We start from the raw sequence: 22,980 nt of genomic DNA on the forward strand, positions 1-22,980 counted from the left end.
TTGTACCGAACCGATGAATACCCGATCCGTACCGACCTGATTGGGTTTTACCGAACCCGAATATTTCGGATTTGGGTTCGGGTTTGGTTTAATTTTTAAACCCGAACTATTTTCGGGTCGGGTTCGGGTTTATGGAATACCGTTTCGAACCCGACCCGAAAACCCGAAACCCGTTTCAAACCGACCCGAACCCGACCGAACCGAAACCCGTATATATATACATACAAATTATTAATATTAATATATTGGTAATATACTACTGTTTACATACGTTAATGTGGTGCGTAATCCTAGTGTCTCACTAATTTTAATACTAATATTAAGTCATCATTGTCATTGACCTAATTAGCTCCCGCCTCCTACTCTCTCATTTTTCACTTTTCAGCAGCGGTGCTGGTGCTGCTTAAGGGCTTTATTTTTCATATTAGCAGACTAAATGAAAATGGATAATATAAAAAAAATTAGGGTTTGCAGTTTTGAGGGTCGTCCTCCAAAATTCTAGCTGCCACTTCTCCGCTCTTCGTCCTTCATCCCTGATTAATCATCTTCGCTCTTCCATCTTCTCTTATATTTATCAGCTTTATCAATAAAACCAAGATCTAATCCTTTTGGGTGAGTTTTTGTTGAGTACCTTGTCATCAAGGTTGTGCCAATCTTTTTGGGATGTTTGTGTTTGTTTTGATGTTTCTGTGTGTCTTGTTATGGGTTTCGATAACGCTTTCAAGAAGGTGTTACATGATATTTTGGGTGATCCGTATGACTTGTATCAAATATGGCACGGTGGTAAATATCGCGAGAGCTCACCTTTCACGACATAATATTGTTCATGTTTTGAGGTCATCTTTTGATCCAATATCAGTGGATGCGACTGATAATTCTGAACATTGGGCTACCGATGTTGCTGCTTATGTGAAGGTCGATTATGATGCTATTATGTTCACAACTGATGTAGGTTGGATTGTTCGAGATTTGATTGTAATACTTTTTTGTTCAAAGAATTTAAATATTCTATTTGCTAAGCGATCTGAAAACAACACGACTATATGTTAGCTCGTTTTTTGTTTCTTAATCAGGTTGCAATTGGCAGTTCGAGGGTTTGTCTCGGTTTGGTTTCGGTTATTTATTAAATTCTTCGGTTTTCGTAAAAAAAAATGAAAATGGATAATATGATTTTGTAATGTTTAAATTATACCTTGCTTTCAAATTTTCAGAATTTGTAATATTTTTGTTTTAAACTACTGAATTTTTTAATTTTCAGATTTGCTAAACAAATATGTATTTCGGGTTTCGGGTTAACCCGAATAAAACCCGACGGGTTCGGGTTCGGGTTTACAAAGTTCGGGTTTTTCGGGTTCGGGTTTGTGTTCTAGTTTACAATGTAAAATCGGGTTCGGGTTTGGTTTTTATAAAACCCGTTTCGACCGACCCGTTTGCCATCTCTATTCTTGGTCGGTAATTATCGCTTTCACGTATTTGTCGCAATCGCTTCAAGTCAGGTTCTTAGCACCTATTCAAAACTTGTTCTTACTTCATCCCACCTTAGTGCAAATCCAAATAAAACGGATTGGTAGTGATGGTTGACCACAAAAACGGCAAAAAATAGCCTGGGATACCTATTTGTACGATATGTCCTATCAAAGGCAACAACTTTTCCAAAATTTTGCAGGCCAACAAACATTCAAAATTCGCCCATAAAAGATTTTTCAAGTGGTTTTCTTCGTCCGCTTTAGTTTTGACAAAAAACTTCCCACCGCTTTCTTCTGTTAAATGGCGTAACAAATTCAACCCTGCTTGAGCATCACTAACTTCTAACTTTTTCCCCGCCCAAACCGCACGACATTTCTAACATTTTGATTGTCAAAACCAACAACACTCACTCCATCTTTCATATACAAAAACGACTCATGATTTGTCTAGGACGAACATCGAAAACATTCATGGTCTTTATCAAATTTCTGGTTGCCACGATAACATGTCTTTCACGTTGAATCAAACTCAATTTACTAGACAACATGGCATCATGATTGTGTTGTATTTCAAGTGTAGTCAACTCCCAATAATCTTTTTTTTTACAACATATATCATAACCTTGCAACTGTTGGGTATCAGCCCATTACAATGGAATCATGAGTTTGGGTGATCCAAAACATATATGGATAATAATTTTATATTTAGACAATTATTATAAATGGTATGTTTTGGTGATAAAATATGGGAAGGATTGTTGGGTATTAACCCAGTAAAAATTGGATTTTGATTTGAGTTAGAAATCAAAATTCGATTAGGATTATGTTTAGGTATTTCAGAGTTAGAGTTAGATATTGATTTGGCTAAGTTTGAGATGGCTATATATACATAGTCATATTGTGTTTGATAGGTGTGCTCAAGATGTAGACTTAGGGGTCATTTGTTAACAAGTGAATGAAGCGGAATGTGCTGAACGACTCACTCTTTTTTGATTAAGATTGTTTGGCAACTTTTTTTTTTTTTGTATGGACGACGCAAAAAGCAGCTGGACGAGTTAGCTTAGAAAATGTAGCATGTGTCGTTCAGAAGTCTATTGTAACCCTAAAACTTGGCTGTGATCATGACACTCGCATATAATTTCTTTAAAAATTATTTTAAAACTTGTAATTGTTCTTTTTTTATTATGTTGTTTTATCATTATTATAATTTACGCCATCTTTAGTCAATAATAATATCATTAATATGAAATTAGTATATTATTATTGAAAATATCAAAATAATAAAAATTATATATAAATATTATTAATATCAATTTTGTATCAGAATTATTTTTAATTATTTTTTCGAATCTGGATGTAAAGGTTGTCGACCCTCCTCAACACGCTTGTAAAAATTCCTTGCATAATCGTTTAGTCCTTTTCTAACTGGTGGATCATATTCATCTGTATTCCTATACGTGTTACGTATCATTGCCTCAAAATCACCTCCTAAACCCACACCTATATCAGTGTCCATCTCATCTTCTTCTATTATTTTAAAGTTTGATACTTCATAAATCCATTCTATAGATTGAACACTAGGACCATTGCAAATCAAATGTTCATGTATAGCCTTTTCATTCTTCCAATACCGATTACCACATTTTTTACAAGGGCATTTCAACTCATCGCCTAATGCATATTTCCTAAATGCATTTGTAATAAAATCTCCCACCCCTTTCCTATATCCATCACTGTACTTGGGTAGAGTTACCCATTTACTTCCTTCAACATCCATTTTCTACATATTTTTTTAAACACATAATTCATTAATAACACCCAATACACATTCAAATACAGAGCAACATAGGCAAATACTTAACAAAATACAGAGCACTATACAGAAGCATAAACAGAGGCAAAAAAAGGGCACAAAATTTAAAGTTTCAGTCAAATACACAATCGAACAGAGCAACATAGTAGATACATAGCAGCATAAATAAGACACAAAATCGAACAAAAAAACATATTAGATACACAACAACATTGATAACTCTCCAACCTAACCCTAATCAAACAAATTAAGATATAAAATCAGAACACAGAGAAGAACACAAACCAAGATAAAAAACCCTAAAAAGAAACGAATTTTCAGACACAAAATATCAACACAAAGCTCTAATCGAAATATTAAGACAAGCATTAGGACAAAGATATGAATATTACCTGATTGATTTGAAGATTTGCAGCCTGAGCGAGGAGAGGAGAGAGCAGCGTGAGAGAGGAGAGGAGAGAGCAGCGTGAGAGAGGAGAGGAGCCCGGCGAGAGTGGAGAGAGCACGGTGAGTGAGGAGAGTGGAGAGAGCGAGTGGAAAGAGCACACTGAGAGAGGAAAGTGGAGTGGAGTAAAATTGTAATTTTGGGGGTTGATTTTGGGGGTTTATTTCATTGTACCCGCGAACATAAAATTAAAGAGCCCGCCTATTTTTTTGGTACCAATTTCACCAAAATGTTGCAAACTATTGTAACGTTAATAAAAAATGTTACAATTGGTATCACAATTTTAAAATCTGTGAAAAAATTACCATGCGTGCAACATTTTTCAGTTTTAGATAACATTTTCAGAAAATGTTGCAACAGCATAGCTATTTTTTCCCTATAGCAACATTTTTAGCAACATTTTTGACTTTTGCCGTTGCAACAGGCCAAATATGGTGTAGTGTGTTTTTTATAAAAATATGTAAAATTTGGACAATAACATAAATTATAATTATAAAAATAATTAAAAATTTGAAATAGTAAACTTGAATTTTCTTAAAATAATTAAATAATCCAACTAACCTTACATCCAATTAGATTAAAGATATCTTTTTCTCAAATACTTTTATGAATTTATAACTATGTGCAACTATAACAATATATTAAATACTAGAAAAGTATATATCTTATTATTCAGATAATTTTAAATTTTGTTTAACAAATGATATTATTCTTTTTCATCCAGATTTATTACTCATCCAGAATCTTAACTGTTCAGAAAATATCATTCAGATTAAACAAATGACACCTTAGGTATCACTTGCGGGCGGATGCTTGAGTAGTAGGCTTGAGTATCCAAGTTTGGCTGATTGTATTATTGATAACGGTTTTGATTAATAATACAAGTTGGGACGTGGGTTTTTCACGTCAAATATATTGTTGTGTGTGTGCTTTGTATTAGAAATTGAATCTCGTATTTTTTATTCCTAATAAGTGGTATCAAGAGCCGAGGTCAGGATCGTGATTGATGGGGTTGAGGACAAGTTCGAGATTTAATTGATAATGGAAAGTATGATGAAGGATTTGCTGGCAAGAAGCTGCGAAAGTAGAAATAGACAAAGTTACGTGCGGTATGACGGTTGACTTGCACCGTGGATCAATCATGATGGACTCAAGATGGAAGAAGATTGGATCGTTCTTCTGGAGGCCGGACTGATTGTGAAAGCAAGGATCGGGTGACATGGAAGGGCACTCGTGGTTGATGCACATGATTTTGTAGATGGATATATCGTTACGGTGGAGAACGGTGGTTGGGAGTTCATTAAAGTGAAATTTGGTGATACTCAAAGTTCGGAAGAACGAGAAGGGAAGATTCTTGTTCGAGGGGAGGCATTGGCGGATGGACGTCTGTGTCTTGGTGATGACTGTTGATTCAGTTCTGAAATTGTATTGGGCTGAAGGGGAGGATTGTTGGGTATCAGCCATTACAATGGAATCATGAGTTTGGGTGATCCAAAACATATATGGATAATAATTAATGTTTAGACAATTATTATAAAAGGTATGTTTTGGTGACAAAACATGGGAAGGATTGTTGGGTATTAACCCAGTTAAAATTGGATTCTGATTTGAGTTAGAAATCAGAATTGGATTAGGATTATGTTTAGGTATTTCAGAGTTAGAGTTAAATTCTGATTTGGCTAAGTTTGAGATGGCTATATATGCATAGTCATATTGTGTTTGATAGGTGTGCTCAAGATGTAGACTTAGGTATCGCTTGCGGGCGGATGCTTGAGTAGTAGGCTTGAGTATCCAAGTTTGGTTGATTGTATTATAGATAACGGTTTTGATTAATAATACAAGTTGGGACGTGGGTTTTTCACGTCAAATATATTGTTGTGTGTGTGTGCTTTGTATTAGAAATTGAATCTCGTATTTTTTATTCCTAACAGCAACTACTCCTAGGAAGCTTATCTCGACAACGTGTTTCCCTACTACTCCCTAAACATAACTCTTCATTCATAACACTTTCATCTCTATTTTCACCCACGAGTCTACAAACAAACATCTAAGCATATATTTCATCCATTTTTGCTTATTTTTGTGTTTGTTGTATTTTGATCAGTCGTATCTAAATTCTCAAATCTTTGATTTAAATACATGACTACAATATTCTCATTGGTTTTACTTTTTTGCAAATATATCATCATCTACTTTATCATCAATGTCTACGTTCTCGTTAACCTCGTCACTACCACTACCAACATTATCATCATAAATAACATCATCATTAATACTAACATTTTTTTATCATCAACATCATCATCATCTTTAATATCAATAAACACCCTATCTACATTACTATTAACTCCAACAACATCATCTACATGTACTAAATTCTTATTACAAGCTATTTTAACCCTTTTTCTTGGTACAAAATCTAAAAATAAAGAATCCATCATAATAATCACACTACAAAAACACAAGTTTAGAGTAAAATATTATCACAAATTTGTCTCCTCCTTTGATCCCAAAATCTCACTTTACAAAGACTCCTTCACAGCCCTCTTGTTTGCAAAATTTTGTTGAGAATGTTGTGTACAAAATGACCTAACTCTCCTTTTATGTTCGATCAAAATGAAGCCTGTGCATGCAGCGCTTAAAAAGCGCCGGACAATAAATTTTTTTTACACGTCCATCGGTTAAAAAGCGCTGTACAGATGACGTCCAACGATTTTTTAGCGCTGGACGGTGTGAGTTCATCTTCTAATCCTGACCGTCCAGGGTGAGATCCAACGACTACTAGATGATATGTTGGATTTTGGCTCCCCAACATGGTCCATGATCAAATCCAACGGCTACTAAATGATTATGCTAGATACTAGCTTTTCATCAGTCATATGTTGGGGATCAACACCTCTTCTTTAAAACCTTGTTTTTTTTTCATATATATTTATATATTTTTTAGAATTTAATCATTAGGTTTTGTTTCACCCCACCAAGCTTTATCAAACTTAGTAAGCACCGCACTTTCCGGCCTCCCGAAGGGCTGCTCAAAGATTGTACTTCAACAAAAATACGATCGAACCTCCGACAAATTTTCTAGCGAATTTTTTGCGTTTATCATGTAAATCCATTTTTTACTTCATTTATCTTTGTGTTAATTGAGCATTTGTACAAAAGCTTATCATGCAAAATATTCTCTTCATCTTGAAGCTGACTTTGTTTTAAAAAGCACTCGAGTTAGCCACTTGTTATATTTGTGCTTATAGTCCCCGTACCTAACTCGTTTTTTTTTTTTGAGAATTTTTCTTTTTATTTGAGAAATCTTTGCTTTGGCATCGAAGCCGGATATAAAGCCAAATGTGATAAGTTAGTTATTGTTGTTGTGTGCTAAGTGTTTATTTATCTAATTCTCGCACATATATACAACTATCCTCTATGTACGATATAACCCTTTGTGACGGTAAAAAAATTGATTTGAATCTTTTGCTATAGTGGGTATACTAATAGAACAAGTTGAATTTTTGCATACATGTGAGTGCGTGTGATTTATTTTGTGTTATATATATATATATATATATATATATATATATATATATATATATATCGATATTAATTAATTATATTTTTTACATAGTATAAATTGCTCATTATATAATTGTTATTAATAATTGTGGTTAAATTCAATCAAAGTTAAACATAAATTTTTCCATAAAACAAGGTATTTTTCTTAGATATTGTTTTAAAAGTTCTAAGTAAGGTGATATACTTTTTAAGATCCAAATCCTAGACGTATTAATAGGAAATTAGTAGTCTTGCATGGTGAGAAGAAAGAAAGATCCAAGACCAAATATCTAAAATCCAAGAATATCAAAAAGTTTAGAAGTACAAACACTAGCCAAGGGTTTCATATCGACTTTGAGGAAGTGACAAAGAACTACGTTCCGAAACAAGTTTTGTAGGTTTTTATATTTACAGTGAGAAAATGAAGAGCGTCCCTTACAATATTTATATTTATTGATTCTTTATTTTCCTATAAACCCTAAAAATAAATTTTACTAAAAGTCTTGCCAGGTGACATAGCGGATGCGAAAATGCAGCGCGGAATTACCAAAATGGCAAAATCTGGAATCCAGTTAATGCCGTGAGAAAAAAGCTCAACATTCTACTCAACTTTCAAGGTATGTCCTAGCCGTACCATCTTGGGGTGAGTTGACGATGAAAATATCCTCAACTCCAAACATTTTAACTGCAACAAACAGTAGAGTGACAGAGTGTCTTGTTGGGTGGGATTAAAGTAAGAGTTATCTTGCTGTTCATATCTTCCCAACAGCTATCACATACGATTAGTTTACCTTTGACTAGTCTCTTGTTGTAATAAAAATCATTTCTTTTCTTTTATATTTTTCTTGTTTTCTTCTACAGCTAACAAGCCCCAAGATTACAATTTTCTCATTTCTTCTCTCTCAAATCCTCCTAAACAATCACTCCTTCAAGCAATTCAACAAGTTCTACATCTGATTATATATACATATTGATGTTTTGTGTGGATTTTCATGTGGCTTCAAGTGGATGATGGCAGTACTTCCTCAAAATTCATTTTAGGGCTTATAACTTCCTGTCTTGGCTCCCTTTCCATTCTTGTGACTTGGTCAGTTTCTATTTATCTACTCTTTCTTTTTTTGATTTTTTTGGTTTATTAATTGTATGGGTGTGTGATTTTGTGGTATATATAGATTTGTGAAAATGTTGCATTGCTATTTAAAGAGAATTTACATTCATTAGATTCTTGAAATTCAGAAGTTGGTTTGGGATATGAGATTTTGGGATCAGGCTTTTGGAGCATGTTTTTGAATTTCAGAACTAGTTCGTATTATTGATATTTTCTTTATGGAATGGAAGTTATGAACTTGATGATATTGTGATTCTGTGAATTGGCTGCTCAAATTTTATATCTAGATGACTAATTCAATGGAAAGATGATTGAGAAAAAGAAAGAACAGTCGAGGAATTCTAATTGGCTGAGTTGACCCTAGGATAGTTAATCCAAGTTCAGTAGAAGGATTATCTGATGATAGCTTCAATACTTTAAGTGTAGCCACAACTCTGGGACTAACATATAATCCCCAGTCCAAGTTTTAATTGTCATTGGCTTTATGCTTATGTAGTTTGTAAAAGAACAAATTGATCTTATGAGCAGGAGGCCACAAGGATCATATACATATGTAACGTTCCATTGTATGAGGATATACTACACCCATATCTATGCATTCTGAATTGAAATTTTCATGCTATTATACTCATGAACTGATATTTTCCTTGATCCCTTCACTCATCAAGCCTTGCTCAATTTTGGATGACAATCACCAGTAATGCTTTACTTTGTATGAGAAACCGAGGTTACAGAGCTATACCTTTGTAAAATTGAAGATAAATGAGAATGGAATTCCTAATAATGTTCAGATTCTAAATTTTGTGGTTTGATCAATACACTGGTATGCAGGAGCATTGTTTGCCAGGTCAATTTAATGTGTTCTTTTTCTTCTGAAAATTAAAGAATTAAAAAAAAAATAAATCATATTGGTACTGTGATTATCTGGGCAGGAATGAAGTTAGTATGTGATACTATTGAAAGTAAACAAAACTGGAAAGGAATGAAGTAGTTAGTAGTTAGTGAGTAATATAATATAGAAAGTAAACAAAACTCAAGGACTTCATTTTCTAGTAATAGTATATGTGGCAACCCAGGTCAAATCCACCCAAGCCTTGATTGAAAACAGGGGCTATCCTAATTTGATTGAAAACAGGGGCTATCTTATTTGGAAATAAGTCGAGGTCCCTCAAGATCATAATTTGTCGCAATTGGTAGTAGTTCTTGACCTTATAACTGTGCGAATTGCTCCACATGCCTCGATGTGGGACCAGGTGAGTAGTACTTGACCCTATAAACTCAACAAATAGCCCCACACCCTTGATGTGGGACATTGATGGTACAAACTCCCGGCTTAAATTCTTGACATCCTTGTTACTCTGAGATGGATAGCCCCTAGGCCCATATCGTAGGATAGTACTGGCTGGGATTTCGTGTCCCCACCTCCGGACCTCTTACATTGTGAAATATTATTAGCAGCCTCAGTGTCTTAACCTCGGGTGGCAACTTGACGAATTAAGCTTCTAGAATCAGCTCTGAGGCCCCTCGCCACTTGAGTTGGGCCCTTGTTTTGCACTGCTTGCTCTTAGATTTCATTTGTTTTCCTTCTCTATATAGTTACCTCTTATTTTTAATGATTCAATTTGTATGACAATAAATAAGTTTCACTTATGTGCTGTTAATCTCTATTTATAACTCATCTATTGTTTCATTGACCACACATTTAGATATAATGGCTGATAGCTGGGATGGAAGTTTTGACCACGGTAGCCAGTCAGATGATAGCCATCAATTTGATAGATTTCACATAGAGCCTATCTATGATGCTTTCATCTGCCCTCTCACAAAACAAGTGATGCGTGATCCTGTAAGTCTGGAAAATGGGCAAACCTTTGACCGAGAAGCAATTGAGAAATGGTTCAAGGAGTGCAAGGAGAGTGGAAGAAAGCTGATTTGCCCTATAACACTAACAGAGTTAAGGACCACAGACTTAAACCCAAGCATTGCTTTGCGCAACACAATTGAAGAATGGAATGCTAGGAATGAAGCTGCTCAGCTTGATATGGCTCGCAGATCATTATTTGTTGGCAATGCAGAAACTGAAATTTTGCAAGCTTTGAAGTTTATCCAGCACCTTTGCCAAAACAATCCATCAACAAGGCATGTTATTCGTAACGCAGAGCTGATACCTATGATTGTTGATGTGTTAAAGAGCAGCAGTCGCCGTGTAAGGTGTAAAGCTTTAGAGATTCTTCGCATTGTAGTAGAAGAAGACGATGATAATAAGGTTGTCAAAAGTTTGCTGTTCAGTAGCCAGTGTTCAGTTCTATATGAATGCTATTGGCTTAATCAATTAATACAAGTTGTATGGCTTTTTTTTGCAGGAAATTTTGGCTGAAGGGGACACAGTACGAACCATAGTCAAGTTTTTGTCACATGAACTATCTAAAGAGAGGGAGGAAGCAACATATTTGCTCTATGAGCTTTCAAAATCTGAATTTTTATCTGAAAAGATTGGTTCTGTCAATGGAGCAATCCTTATATTAGTAGGAATGGCTAGCAGCAAATCAGAAAATGTCGTGACTGTTGAGAAAGCTGATAAAACTTTAAAAAATTTGGAGAAATGTGAGAATAATGTAAAGCAGATGGCCGACTATGGTAAATTGCAGCCTCTCCTGACATTAATCCTTGAAGGTACTTTTCCTCAGTTTGAATCATTATTTTTTCCTGGGAATTTAATTAATTTTGTAATCTTGCCTGCAAGGTTTTTTGTACCACATGCAGCCACATAACACACATATAGCAATTAGAGGAAATAAATATTACAGTTTTGCTAAATAGTTTATTGTTTGGAAAAAGTGTTCATTGCTAACTTAAATATGAACTTTTACAACATCCATGGAGAAAATACTAAAGAAGTCTTCAGTAATTCTTATATATGAAACTTAACCATGCCCCAGATATATGTATAGATAAAAAGGCCTAGTTGCTCCATTCTCTTAGTATACCCGTGACGCAGAAAGGAAGCTAGGATTAACAAACGTTAATCTTCAAGAATACACACGAATCCGCCAACGCGAATTTGAACAGGATAAATCTGGAATCCACCAGAGAAGACGAGAAAACTCTCAAAGGGCTTTTTTAATTAATCAGCGGTCCTCATAGAATACATCTGATAATTGTTTATATAGGTATATAAAATAATAATAAATTATGATTAAAATTATATAATAATAGAAGTAGCATGATCATGCACTTTTGACATGAGCATGCCTGCAACCATGCAGGCTATTGGTGGAGTTCTTGGTTTTGGCGTGATCATGCCAAAGTCCTTGCATGATTATGCGTGTATGCTCCTCTTGCTATCCATATCACTTTGTTTTTCACACACATCTTTTTCTTGTTCAGTTTTCTTCAAAATCAGGGGGCTCTTGCCCTAAATTAGTCCCTCCACTTGTGAAAAACTCGACCTCGAGTTAATGCCTATATATATGTCGGAAACCACTTGTTACTTATCTCTCCCAGGTCGTTCTTTTATAGGTAACCGCCATACGGGAATTTGTATTTCAACTCCTCTTGAAAGTCTGTACACGGTGATGATAACCGTTGAACTAATCCAACACAAGCTTGATTAACCATAGCCAACACATTAATTGAATTTGTTCCAGCTTTCTGAACCCCTTTATTGCACAAACAGAGACCGATGATGGTTTTGTGATGCCTTTATGTTCTTGACGGGTATAGAGCGTAATTCAGATTATCATCCATGAATTCAAATGTTTATTCCCTACTTGTATGACATGAGTTGAATTAAATTGATATGCGCTACCCAGTTGTAGTTGACGTGTATTTTTATCAATTCCATCAAATAATATAATATTTTAATACTTCTCGACAATAAATTGCGGGAAATGGTTTTCAAGTATCTTTATGTAGTTTAATAACTTGTCCCACCCATGATTGGTGCTGTGTAAACTTTTGTATTGGCAATTGGAGTTCATCATGGTCGGCTCTCTAATCTTCAGAGACATCATCAAGACTATTCATGTTATATTCTACTCCAACCTTGTCCATGTCTTCTTCTTTAACCATATCAAATGGCTCAAAATTCATAGAAACACAATCATCCCAATTCACAACTTAATGTTTCACATCCTTCTCTAGCTATCTTCACCCCTTCTGAATAATCCAAATATTTTTCCAACATCCACATAACCAAACTCCTTAGCACCTCCCACATTCAGCAAGATAGGTTGTTTTGGTTGATACATTAATCAAACACTTTATCATCAGTTCTGTAATATCTAACCATATTTTCCCCTAAAACTCTTGATTGCACCGCACCCTTCTTCAAAATCTTGAGTGAAAAAGCCATCATCATCGCAGACTTCATACCCCTCCAACTCTGGATAGGTTTTTCTCCTTTTCTCCTTCAATTATGTTGATAGAAATTCCACCAAGACAAAGCTAAACCATCAAGTTTATTGGGTACATATTTGACTTGTGAAATTTCAGGAATATCCTTAATCTTAAAATACTTTTCTACCTTATCAGTCCATTCGAGAGGAAACTTTCAGATTCAAGGTATATGCCAAAGACCGGAAGATCCACTTAGAAATCTGATCGTGAATCTCTCTATTGGTTATCATGCACATGAATCTTATTTTCTTATATTCTTTGGGATGACCAAAACCACCATATTTGTTGAGGCAAAATCCTTTAACTTTGTTTTTGTTGGCTATACTTCCTCTTCAAGCTTTCCATTCAAAAATGCACTTTTCACATCCATTTGACAAACTTTGAAGTTGGAGTTCTTGGTTTTGGCGAGATCATGCCAGTATGCTCCTCTTGCTATCCAATTACTTTGTCTTTCACGGACGCCTTTTTCTTGTCCAGTTTTTCTTCAAAATCGGGGGGCTCTTGTCCTACATCAACCCGTATCTCCTAGGCTGGATAACAATACTAGATATTAAGCAGGACAATTACTAAAACACCCTTAAGAAACATCACACTTTGATAAATTCAATTGCCCTATTGTAGTTGAAACTTATTTTAATAAGTTCAAGAATTGCACGGGTATAGGTATTAAAAAAAATATGGAAATACATGTAAAGCTATCTAAAGAAAATTATGCAATTATTATTTCCTTTAGAAAAGAAGACCCGAAGCATGAAAGCAGATATAGCTTCTTCTTTATTAAAAAAAGAAAGGAAAGTAAGGCCTTTCACTTCAGCTACATGTTATTGCTCATGAATGAAAACTTTCGAATCCCCCCCACTGCAAAAAAAATAAAAATAGATTCATGTTGCAAGTGTGCTCTTCGTTAACTATTCCCAAAGTAAAAGAGGAAAATATGAGAGTTTATGTTTCAGTGTCGATGTTGTAACTGGTATTTCTTATATTGCTGCACTCAAATTATGTTAATGACTTATTTCGTATTAAGTCGATATGTCACATGTATAATTCTTTGTTGCCACATGACTGTTGCAGGTCCTCCAGAGACCAAACTGTCCATGGCAGTATACCTTGGTGAGCTAGTTCTTAATAATGATATGAAACTCTTTGTGGCTAAAACTGTTGGTTCATCGCTGATCAATCTTATGAGAGTTGGTAGCATGCCATCTCGAGAAGCCGCCCTGAAGGCTTTGAATCAGATATCATCTTTTGAAGCAAGTGCTAAGGTCTTAATCGAGGCAGGTATACTGCCCCCTCTTGTAAAGGATCTTTTCACTGTTGGTTCCCAGCAGCTTCCCATCCGACTAAAGGAGGTTTCTGCTACCATTCTTGCAAATATTGTGAATTCAGGTTCTGACTTTGAATCTATCCCAGTTGGTCCTGATCACCAAACTCTGGTCTCAGAGGATATAGTTCACAATCTACTCCATCTTATTAGCAACACTGGACCACAAATAGAATGCCAACTAATTCATGTCCTTGTCGGACTCACCAGTTCACTCACCACTGTACTCAGTGTCGTTTCTGCTGTCAAAAGCTCTGGTGCCACTATCAGTTTGGTGCAGTTTATTGAGGTTCCACAGAAGGATCTTCGCGCAGCTTCCGTGAAGCTTCTTAAAAACTTGTCTCCACACATGGGCCAGGAGCTAGCTGAGTGTATACGTGGTCCATCTGGCCAGCTAGGTTACCTTGTTAAAATCCTAACAGAGAATATTGCTATAACCGAAGAGCAAGCAGCAGCTGCTGGTCTTTTAGCTGATTTACCAGAAAGGGATATGGGCCTCACTCGGCAGATGCTTGATGAAGGTGCATTTCCATTAGTTATCTCTAGAGTGGCCAGGATCCGGCAGGGAGAGACTAGAGGCAATCGCTTTATGACCCCATATCTTGAAGGGCTTGTTCGGGTTCTTGCAAGGATTACCTTTGTATTAGCCGATGAACCTGATGCAGTTTCATTCTGCCAGGAGCACAATCTTGCTTCTGTATTCACTGAACTGCTTCAGGCAGCCGGACTTGACAGTGTACAAATGGTTTCAGCCATTGCTTTGGAGAATCTATCTCATGAATGCAAAAATTTGACCAGGTTACCTGAGTTGCCATCTCCTGGTTTCTGTGTGTCTATATTTCAATGCTTTAGCAATAAACCTGTCACAACTGGATTATGCCAAGTTCACAGAGGGACCTGTTCACTAAAAGAAACATTTTGTCTATTGGAAGGACAGGCTTTGGAGAAGCTAGTGGCCAACCTCGATCACACAAATGAGAAGGTAGTTGAGGCATCACTGGCAGCAATGTCAACTTTATTGGAAGATGAAGTTGATATCGAAAACGGGGTTTCTGTACTTTGTGAGGCAGAGGCAATCAGGCCTATACTTGATGTCTTAATTGAAAAACGGACAGAGACTTTGATGAGGAGGGCAGTTTGGGTTGTCGAGAGGCTTTTGCGGACTGATGATATAGCATATGAAGTGTCCGGTGATCCAAATGTCAGCACGGCTCTTGTTGATGCTTTTCAGCATGGTGACTACAGAACACGACAGATTGCTGAGCACGCTCTAAAGCATGTTGACAAGATACCGAATTTCTCTGGTATTTTTCCAAATTTGGGACAGTAGAGTTTCGTGTTGTCCTCTTGTCAGTGATCAGCAAATGCAAGGACCTGTTGAATTTTTGACTCATTTTATAGATTCTGGAATTGACCCAAGTTTGTAATTTGTGAATAAGATACTGGTAGATAGTTTGTTTTCCTGGAATTACTCAAAATTCTCATCAATGTTGTTTATGCTGGTATTTTTTTGATTACCCTGTATTTTTGTATACTTAGTGCGTGAATGTGTAATTAATTATTTCATCAGTTGGAGTTTTTCGTGGTTTTGCAGTTCGCTACACAGGCCATCAATCCCATTTCTTTTTTGGTTGCTTCTTGTTTTTTTACTTGGACAGAGAGTTTGTAATTTGCATGATGTCTCTTTTCTGTTACCACTTGCCCATTTTAGAATTTTAGTTGCATAAATTAGAAAAATAACCTGATTTAAAACACTGGCTGACTGGCATAATAAACAAGCAACAATAAAATTAGACATATATTAGCCCTAAAAAATAAAAAGATTCAACTTCTAATGGAAAGAACGCATAAACATATATACAACGCAGAAAATTCACGTCCAATTTGTATGATCAATCAAAACCGTTATCAATAATACAATCAAGCAAATTATGATACTCAAGCCTAACAACACTCAAGCATGCATCCGCTCTCAACCGTACCTAAATCTATATTTTGAGCACACCTATCAAATATAGTCATCTTAAACTTAGCTAAGTCAGAATCTAATTATGAAATACCTAATTCCAATTAGAATCCAATTTTGAAATCTAACTCAAATCAAAATCCAATTCATACTAGATTAATACCCAACAATACTTCCCATACTTTATGATCAGGAAGGCCATATATGCAATCTATCTGCTCTATAAGATTATATTTGCATGCCCCTCAGATGGTTTTTTCACATTGCCTTGTTCTGACCCATTAGGTTCATCCATCGATGCTAAATTTCATTTTTTCACCTGGAAAATTGCATAACCGATATGTTTAGAATTCGCATTTTGCTTGATACACGACATCATTTTCAGAGTGATAGACTGTGACCTTTGTCACTGCAGCTTCTGTGCATGTTGCATCCATGTCTACCCCTCCCCTAACATTGTCCTGGAAAAAAAAAGATGCAACATATACAATTAATAACAGATAACATTGTCCCAACAATAAAATTATGCGATCTGTCTTAAGTAGTAACTGAAATGATAAGAAATTAGGTATCTTTTTGGAGCTTGACAAAACTGAAGAGGGAAATTATAAATGAGCTGAACCCACCATTTATTAGATACATAACCGGAATAACTTGCAGTATATGTCTTTTGAAATAGATATCTTTTGAACCCATTCAAATGACAGACCAAAAATGGCCTTCACAAAAAGAAGCGAAAAATCCAGATATATATTATCTGCATTGTTCCATATAAACCCATGGGGCGCGCTAAAATCTAATAAGTTGGAATAATCGTAAATTCCTCACAAGCCTCTTTTTCTTAATACACTTTATAAATAAGTAAAATAACTAAACCTTATTTACTAAGCACTATTAACATAATGACTAACCTTATTTTGTATTTGGTCTTAACTCTTAACACATGGTACATAAGTTTACAGACATTATACAATCCATTGGACCAACTTTACCAGGAAATAGCAGGGTGAGTAGGTGACACAAGACTTTCAATATAAAACCCACATATTTAGCTTCATTTATATCTTCACAGTCCATGTAAACGATATAAAAAACCTGCGCTACTTGTGGATTTTCATGTTTTCATGTAAGGAAGATGATTACTGTTAAATACTAGAAGGGAAAGAAATAGGTAATCAGATTGTAGTTTCGGTGCTTGTACATAGTCATAACAATCAATACGATTGTAGTTTTCTTCTTCTACAAGCTTTGCTTTCTAAATCTATGAGTTTCTTTCATCACTCTCTATTGTTAATATTCAGCAATATGTCCTCTCAGCTCCATTAAAGAATTTAGGAGTAAATAACTAAACTTCAACTCTCTTATGTGATTATCAGCCCGTTTGGCTGAGCTTATGACTTAACGTGATTTATGATTTAATGTGACTTATCTGATAAGCAGCTGAGAGCTTAAAATGTCTGCTTGGGTAATTTTGACTTATTAATGACTTATGAATTATTAAAAATATAATAATAAAAATAAAAGTGATTTACAAGTAACTTATGACTTAGGAGTAATTTTTATCAAAAAAAAAGTTCAAAAAAATTTAGTCACTGAAAAAAGTAACTCAAACTAACTTCTGACTTTAAGTCAGTTTCTAGCTTATTTCTGACTTTAGACTTATTACACAAACAAACATTTTCAGCTTAAAACCAGAGATGACTTAAAGCCCCGGGCTTTAAGCCCAGGCAAACACCCTCTATGACATAGAAAGCCCCAAGGCCCCCCCCCCCAAAATATTGACCTCCTTCCCAATGGAAATAAATTAGGAGCAAGTGTATAGTAATTTTTTTGTATGAATGATCCTTCCTCAAAATTAAGACCAAGCATAATATCCCTAGCCAAATTTTTGTAAGAATAATTGGTTGAACAATGTAGAGATCTGGAAACAATGTATACAACTTTCGCACAGGTAAGTTATATTAATTTATAAATTAATGAAGATAAGTTTACTCAAATATCGATAAAATTTTCGTTCACTTATTTTCTCATGTTAAGCATATTTAAATGAGGATAATGGATTTTGCCCATCCCCAAATCAGGGTATCTAAGGTAAACAATGCCAGCAACTTTATCCTTCTTCTTCAATCAAAGGATATACTTTATAAGAAAACATATACAGACACTACAATTTTCTTTGTTCCAAATGATGTGAGACTACTTACCAGCCGAAGAACTTTTTTAATTTCCTTGTGTGCAAACAATAGCACATAACTGTATCATGTTTTTACAGTTATACTTAGCTCCACTTTGAGTTAAACTACACAGATTAACGTTCTACATCTGACCAATTCAGAGTGCTTAATGTGTTGTAGAAAATAGAAATGGTGAGTGCAAAATTACATACCACATCTTTAAGCTCAGGTTTAAGGAGTTCCCTTTTCACTCTTCCATACAAAGGTATCCTGTACAAGAATATATGTTGCCTCTTAGGATCAAACCTCTCCACCAAAAGGATAGGGGAAAAAATAAATAGTACTAGACATGTACCGCCGCTCATCGACATCCATGTCAGTCTCTCTCTGCATCCCTCCTTTCATTATCATTGTACTGATCTTCGTCTGCCTAAAACTCAACCAAAAAAAAAGATGTTTAAAAAACAAAAAATAATAATTCTCAACCAAAAAAAAAAGATGTTTAAAAAACAAAAAAAATAATAATTGGTGAAAAGATGTATTTTCTGAAATTCATATTTTTGAATGTAGGGGATGTTAGGGGAGAATCAAACTCTAGAGGTTGTCAACCAAAAGAGCCCTCCTTGATCCTTAAAGAAAGAAAAAATACTTGTGCCATTTTACAGATATGATTAACCTATAACTGATTCATATTTGGATATAGAATTCTTGAGGACGAAGAAAAAATGCACAGCAGAAACAAAAAGATGCAGAAACAACCTCCGGAAGTGCAGTATCAGGTGGTCGCTCCTGGAAAGGAACACTTGGTGCATGCTGAAGTTTCGAGAGATCATTCAACAGTTTAGCTCTTATATCATCCAATATAGTGCGTGAGTTCTTATTTTCCATGTTGCTCGGAGCAACATGGAGTGTGTAATCTGGACCAAAGTACTCATAGTACTCATGTTGCGGCATCTTATCCTCTATCTCTGTTCCAAGAGCCACTCCAGTCTGATAATATTTGAATACAATAACTATTATGAAGGATAAATTTAGCTGGCTGCAAGGTAGTTACACATTTGCACAGTATTTGCATGAGAGTTCGGAAACTGCAAATAATTCACTGGCACAAAATTAGCACTGTGGGAATTGCTTTATCTTGTGTTAGTTAATATCTTAAACCAACTCAATGCACATAGATTCACGAATTGCCAGGAAGATTTTCCAAATCTTTACTCTTGGTAAAAACTTGCAAGTTAATCAAAACTTGGAAAAATATCATAGAAGATTGCTTAGACTTAATTTCAAAAGATCTAATAAAATAGTTCTAACAATTTGGAACTAAATATACGCTAGATTTTGTAGAGATTAAAAATTGATATCCACCACAAACCGAAACGTATCTGTATTTCATCCATCCAGTACCTTGGAACAGCTTAACCCAAATAATATCATTTACTAAATGCAACCTTCTAGCAGATAATTAAGTATGACAATAGACAACCCAAATAATATCATTTACTAAATGCAACCTTCTAGCAGATAATTAAGTATGACAATAGACATGTTAGCTGTGAAGAATATATGACCTCATAACACCAGCAGCGAGCAACATTACTAATTGTGTATCCACCTCCACCCAGTAGAAGTAGCGGGACATTAAAGGATCTCATGTATCTAACACACTCTGCATGACCTTTGATCGATAGATTAAAACAGCCTAACCTGTCTCCAGATAACGAATCCGCACCACACTGTAATATCACAGCACCAGGCCTGTATACTTCCATCACTTTACCCATGATAGGTTTAAATAAGGACTGGTAGCTTTCATCATCAATTCCATCATCTAATGGAACATTAAGAGAGTAATATTTCCCAGTACCATGTCCAATATCTCGGACGTCCCCCGTACCAGGAAAATAATCTCCAAATTTATGAAATGAGACAGTCATGACCCTGTCAGTAGTGTAAAATAACTCCTCAACACCATCACCGTGATGAATATCAATGTCCACATACAAGACTCGCTGCAAATTAAGTGTGTTTAACGGTCAACAATTTCATTAAACTATAGCAAACTTAAGTTAAGGTTTACAGAATTGCAGGAGTGAACAATTTAAGTTAATGACTAATGATCCATAATAAGTTCATTTTTTCATTATGTCATAAAACTCGTGAGCAATTCAAGTTATGCAGAACATTAAGCATATCGATCTACCAAGGGGAATGGGAACACTGATAGGGTATTACCATAAATGCAGCATATTTGGTAACCGATTCATTAAAATGAAGGAGGTGGACATCATTCCGAGTTTTTATTATCATAAAAAAACTCATGTGGAATACACTAAACTCGCCAAGTAGGTGAGGATATGATGAACTCTTTTAAGGGGTTACATTTGACAAGCTATCACGCGCTTATTACTTAAACTAGCAGAGTAACTCCCAAAATTGTCCAACAAAGAACAAAGAGAACTGGTAAAAGTGGATGAACGCGCATTGTATGTAAAACTTTAACAAACCTCATGCACTTTCAAGAGTTCCAAAATTGCCAGCACTATGTCATTCACGTAACAGAAACCAGAGGTCTCACATTTCTTAGCATGATGAAGTCCACCAGCCCAGTTTATAGCAATATCACAAGATCCGTGATTTAATTCGACTGCACCACCTACTGATCCTCCAGTATAAGTCTGACAAAAAGAATAGAGACCATCAAAAACAGGGCAGTCTTCACCAACATTAAATCTCTTAAGTTGCCTCATCTGATCTTGCTGTGATTCAGGGGTGATGCCCCTCAAAAAAGAAACATAATCATCAGCATGAAACCTACAAAAATCATCAGCATTAGTATTTAACAATTAAATAAAATCATCAGCATTAGTATTGCAAGCCATTACATAAAATCTCAATTTAACAATTTAATACAATAATCTTTTTTTTTTAATATGAATGTAGGACTACAATACTAATGTAAAATCGGGAACCCTAATGGAATTAGTTTAAGGACCAAGGCCTGGGAGTATTTCAGACAACCTAACTAGATAAAATAACTATGTGAAAATAACTATATAATAAAATATAAATAATAAATAAACTTGATAAAATATAAATATACTATTTTAAATACTAGAAGTCATAACCTTATAGTTGGTTGTGATAACATTTAAAACTAATGTGTAAAACTTTATAAATAATATTTTTATTGCTTGAACTCATATTTCAAGATACTTATTTGATATTTATGGTGACTTTAGTTACTATCTTGATACCGTTTTGAGTTCAGTGACCAACTTGATACATCATTGAATTTTGACGGTACTCAAATGCCGATAAATTTTTTGGATTTCCTACAATACTATATTTTATGAGATTACTTAGTGTATTTTGTATCGTTTGTAATTCCATCAATTACATAATTGACGAGATTTTGACTCGTCGTAAGGTAATCCCCGAGAAGTTTTCGATAAATTCATCCTAATACTTTACATCAATTATATGATATATTATCAAAAATCCGCATAATATTAAAATTATATATACTTTATTAAAACTAGTAATCCACTATATATGATACATTTATACAAAAATAAAATTTCATTCATATACCTTTCAAACTTCAATCGTTAACATTTTGATTCCTCCTGAACCAAAACTTTTCATTCAGTAAAGACCGTGTGTGGACGCGCAGCCTACATAGTCATGTCTAGAGCACAGGAAGAGGCGCGAAAAGAACTGTTTCTAGTTGAGAAAATTTTTCCTAAGTTTAAATATTCTGGAATTCGAATCCAGCCATATTGTTTTCTATAGATTAAAAGCACCAAATATGCAGGGCAGAGCAAGCACAGCAAACTCAAGACACTTGTTTTCTTTTATATTTTTTATTTCAGAATCTCAAATTCTAAATATGTGAGACTCCTAATAAGCAAAAATATTGAATTTTCTTGGAATCCAATATTCAGGATGGCATTCCTATGACATTCAATCTTGACATTAGGAGAAAGTGCGTCTGCATAATAGTGCTAAAACGTCGAAACAGATACCAAGTTTCTGAGTTTTCGATTCAAAGGATAATAAGTTCATTGAGTAAGTAGCTATTCACAATTTAAACTTGCACTCATCTATCATACAAAAATTTCAAGAGTTTTCATAAATCAATCAAGAAACATGAGTTCATACAGGCGGTTCTTGCACCTGATCTTGTCCTAATCGCCAACAATCAAAGAATGACAATACCTATCTCTCTCAACTAATCATGAAACAAGAAACTGGATAAACGAAGAGTACCTATCCGCGCTTCCACTTGAAGTCGTATACCAAACATAAGTCCCACAAACAGAACCCAGTCCTAGTACCTCGAGTTTAGTTCTGCATTGGGACAACTTTGATTCCTTTTCAACCAATGATCAATGCAATTGCTGTGAAAAACATGGGAGCACGGCAACTTCTTAAACTCCATCCCTGAGCTCAGATCTTCTAACACACAGAACACGTGATCACTTCTTTTCCCTCTCCTCCATCATATCTCCCTTCCTCTACACCTCTAAAACACGAAATCGCCTCATCCTCCTCAATATCCTCGATACCATCATCATCCATATCATCATACTCATCATCAACATCCTCAATATAATCATCATCATCATCCATACCATCAAACTCCCTCATCGGTGCCAGTTCCTCCTCATCCGCTACTCAGAAAACACAAAACCCTTACCAAAGCATCAATCTCATAGCCACAATCAACATCATTCTCAGGGC

At 35.1% G+C, this 22,980-nt stretch overlaps 1 protein-coding gene and 1 pseudogene across 1 annotated transcript; one reads left to right on the top strand and one right to left on the bottom strand.

Moving 5' to 3' along the window:
* Window positions 1-8,038: 8,038 nt before the first annotated feature.
* Window positions 8,039-15,690, top strand: LOC108227756 (U-box domain-containing protein 44). Its single transcript, XM_017403078.2, has 4 exons — window positions 8,039-8,357; window positions 10,085-10,644; window positions 10,742-11,051; window positions 13,848-15,690. The coding sequence occupies exons 2-4, from the start codon at window positions 10,090-10,092 to the stop codon at window positions 15,425-15,427; spliced, it is 2,445 nt and encodes an 814-aa protein (XP_017258567.1). The 5' UTR covers window positions 8,039-8,357; window positions 10,085-10,089; the 3' UTR covers window positions 15,428-15,690.
* Window positions 15,691-15,780: 90 nt separating this feature from the next.
* On the bottom strand, window positions 15,781-22,887 carry LOC108225676 (histone deacetylase 19-like; annotated as a pseudogene).
* Between the last annotated feature and the right edge of the window lie 93 nt (window positions 22,888-22,980).

The sequence above is a fragment of the Daucus carota genome, chromosome 6, assembly GCF_001625215.2.
Source record: "Daucus carota subsp. sativus chromosome 6, DH1 v3.0, whole genome shotgun sequence".
Classification (NCBI taxonomy): domain Eukaryota; kingdom Viridiplantae; phylum Streptophyta; class Magnoliopsida; order Apiales; family Apiaceae; genus Daucus; species Daucus carota.

Coding starts and splice junctions, on each gene's coding strand:
- LOC108227756 (XM_017403078.2), top strand. CDS start 10,090: ATGGCTGATAGCTGGGATGGAAGTTTTGACCACGGTAGCCAGTCAGAT. Junction 10,645..10,741: donor AAGAAGACGATGATAATAAG/GTTGTCAAAAGT, acceptor TTTTTTTTGCAG/GAAATTTTGGCTGAAGGGGA. Junction 11,052..13,847: donor CCTGACATTAATCCTTGAAG/GTACTTTTCCTC, acceptor TGACTGTTGCAG/GTCCTCCAGAGACCAAACTG.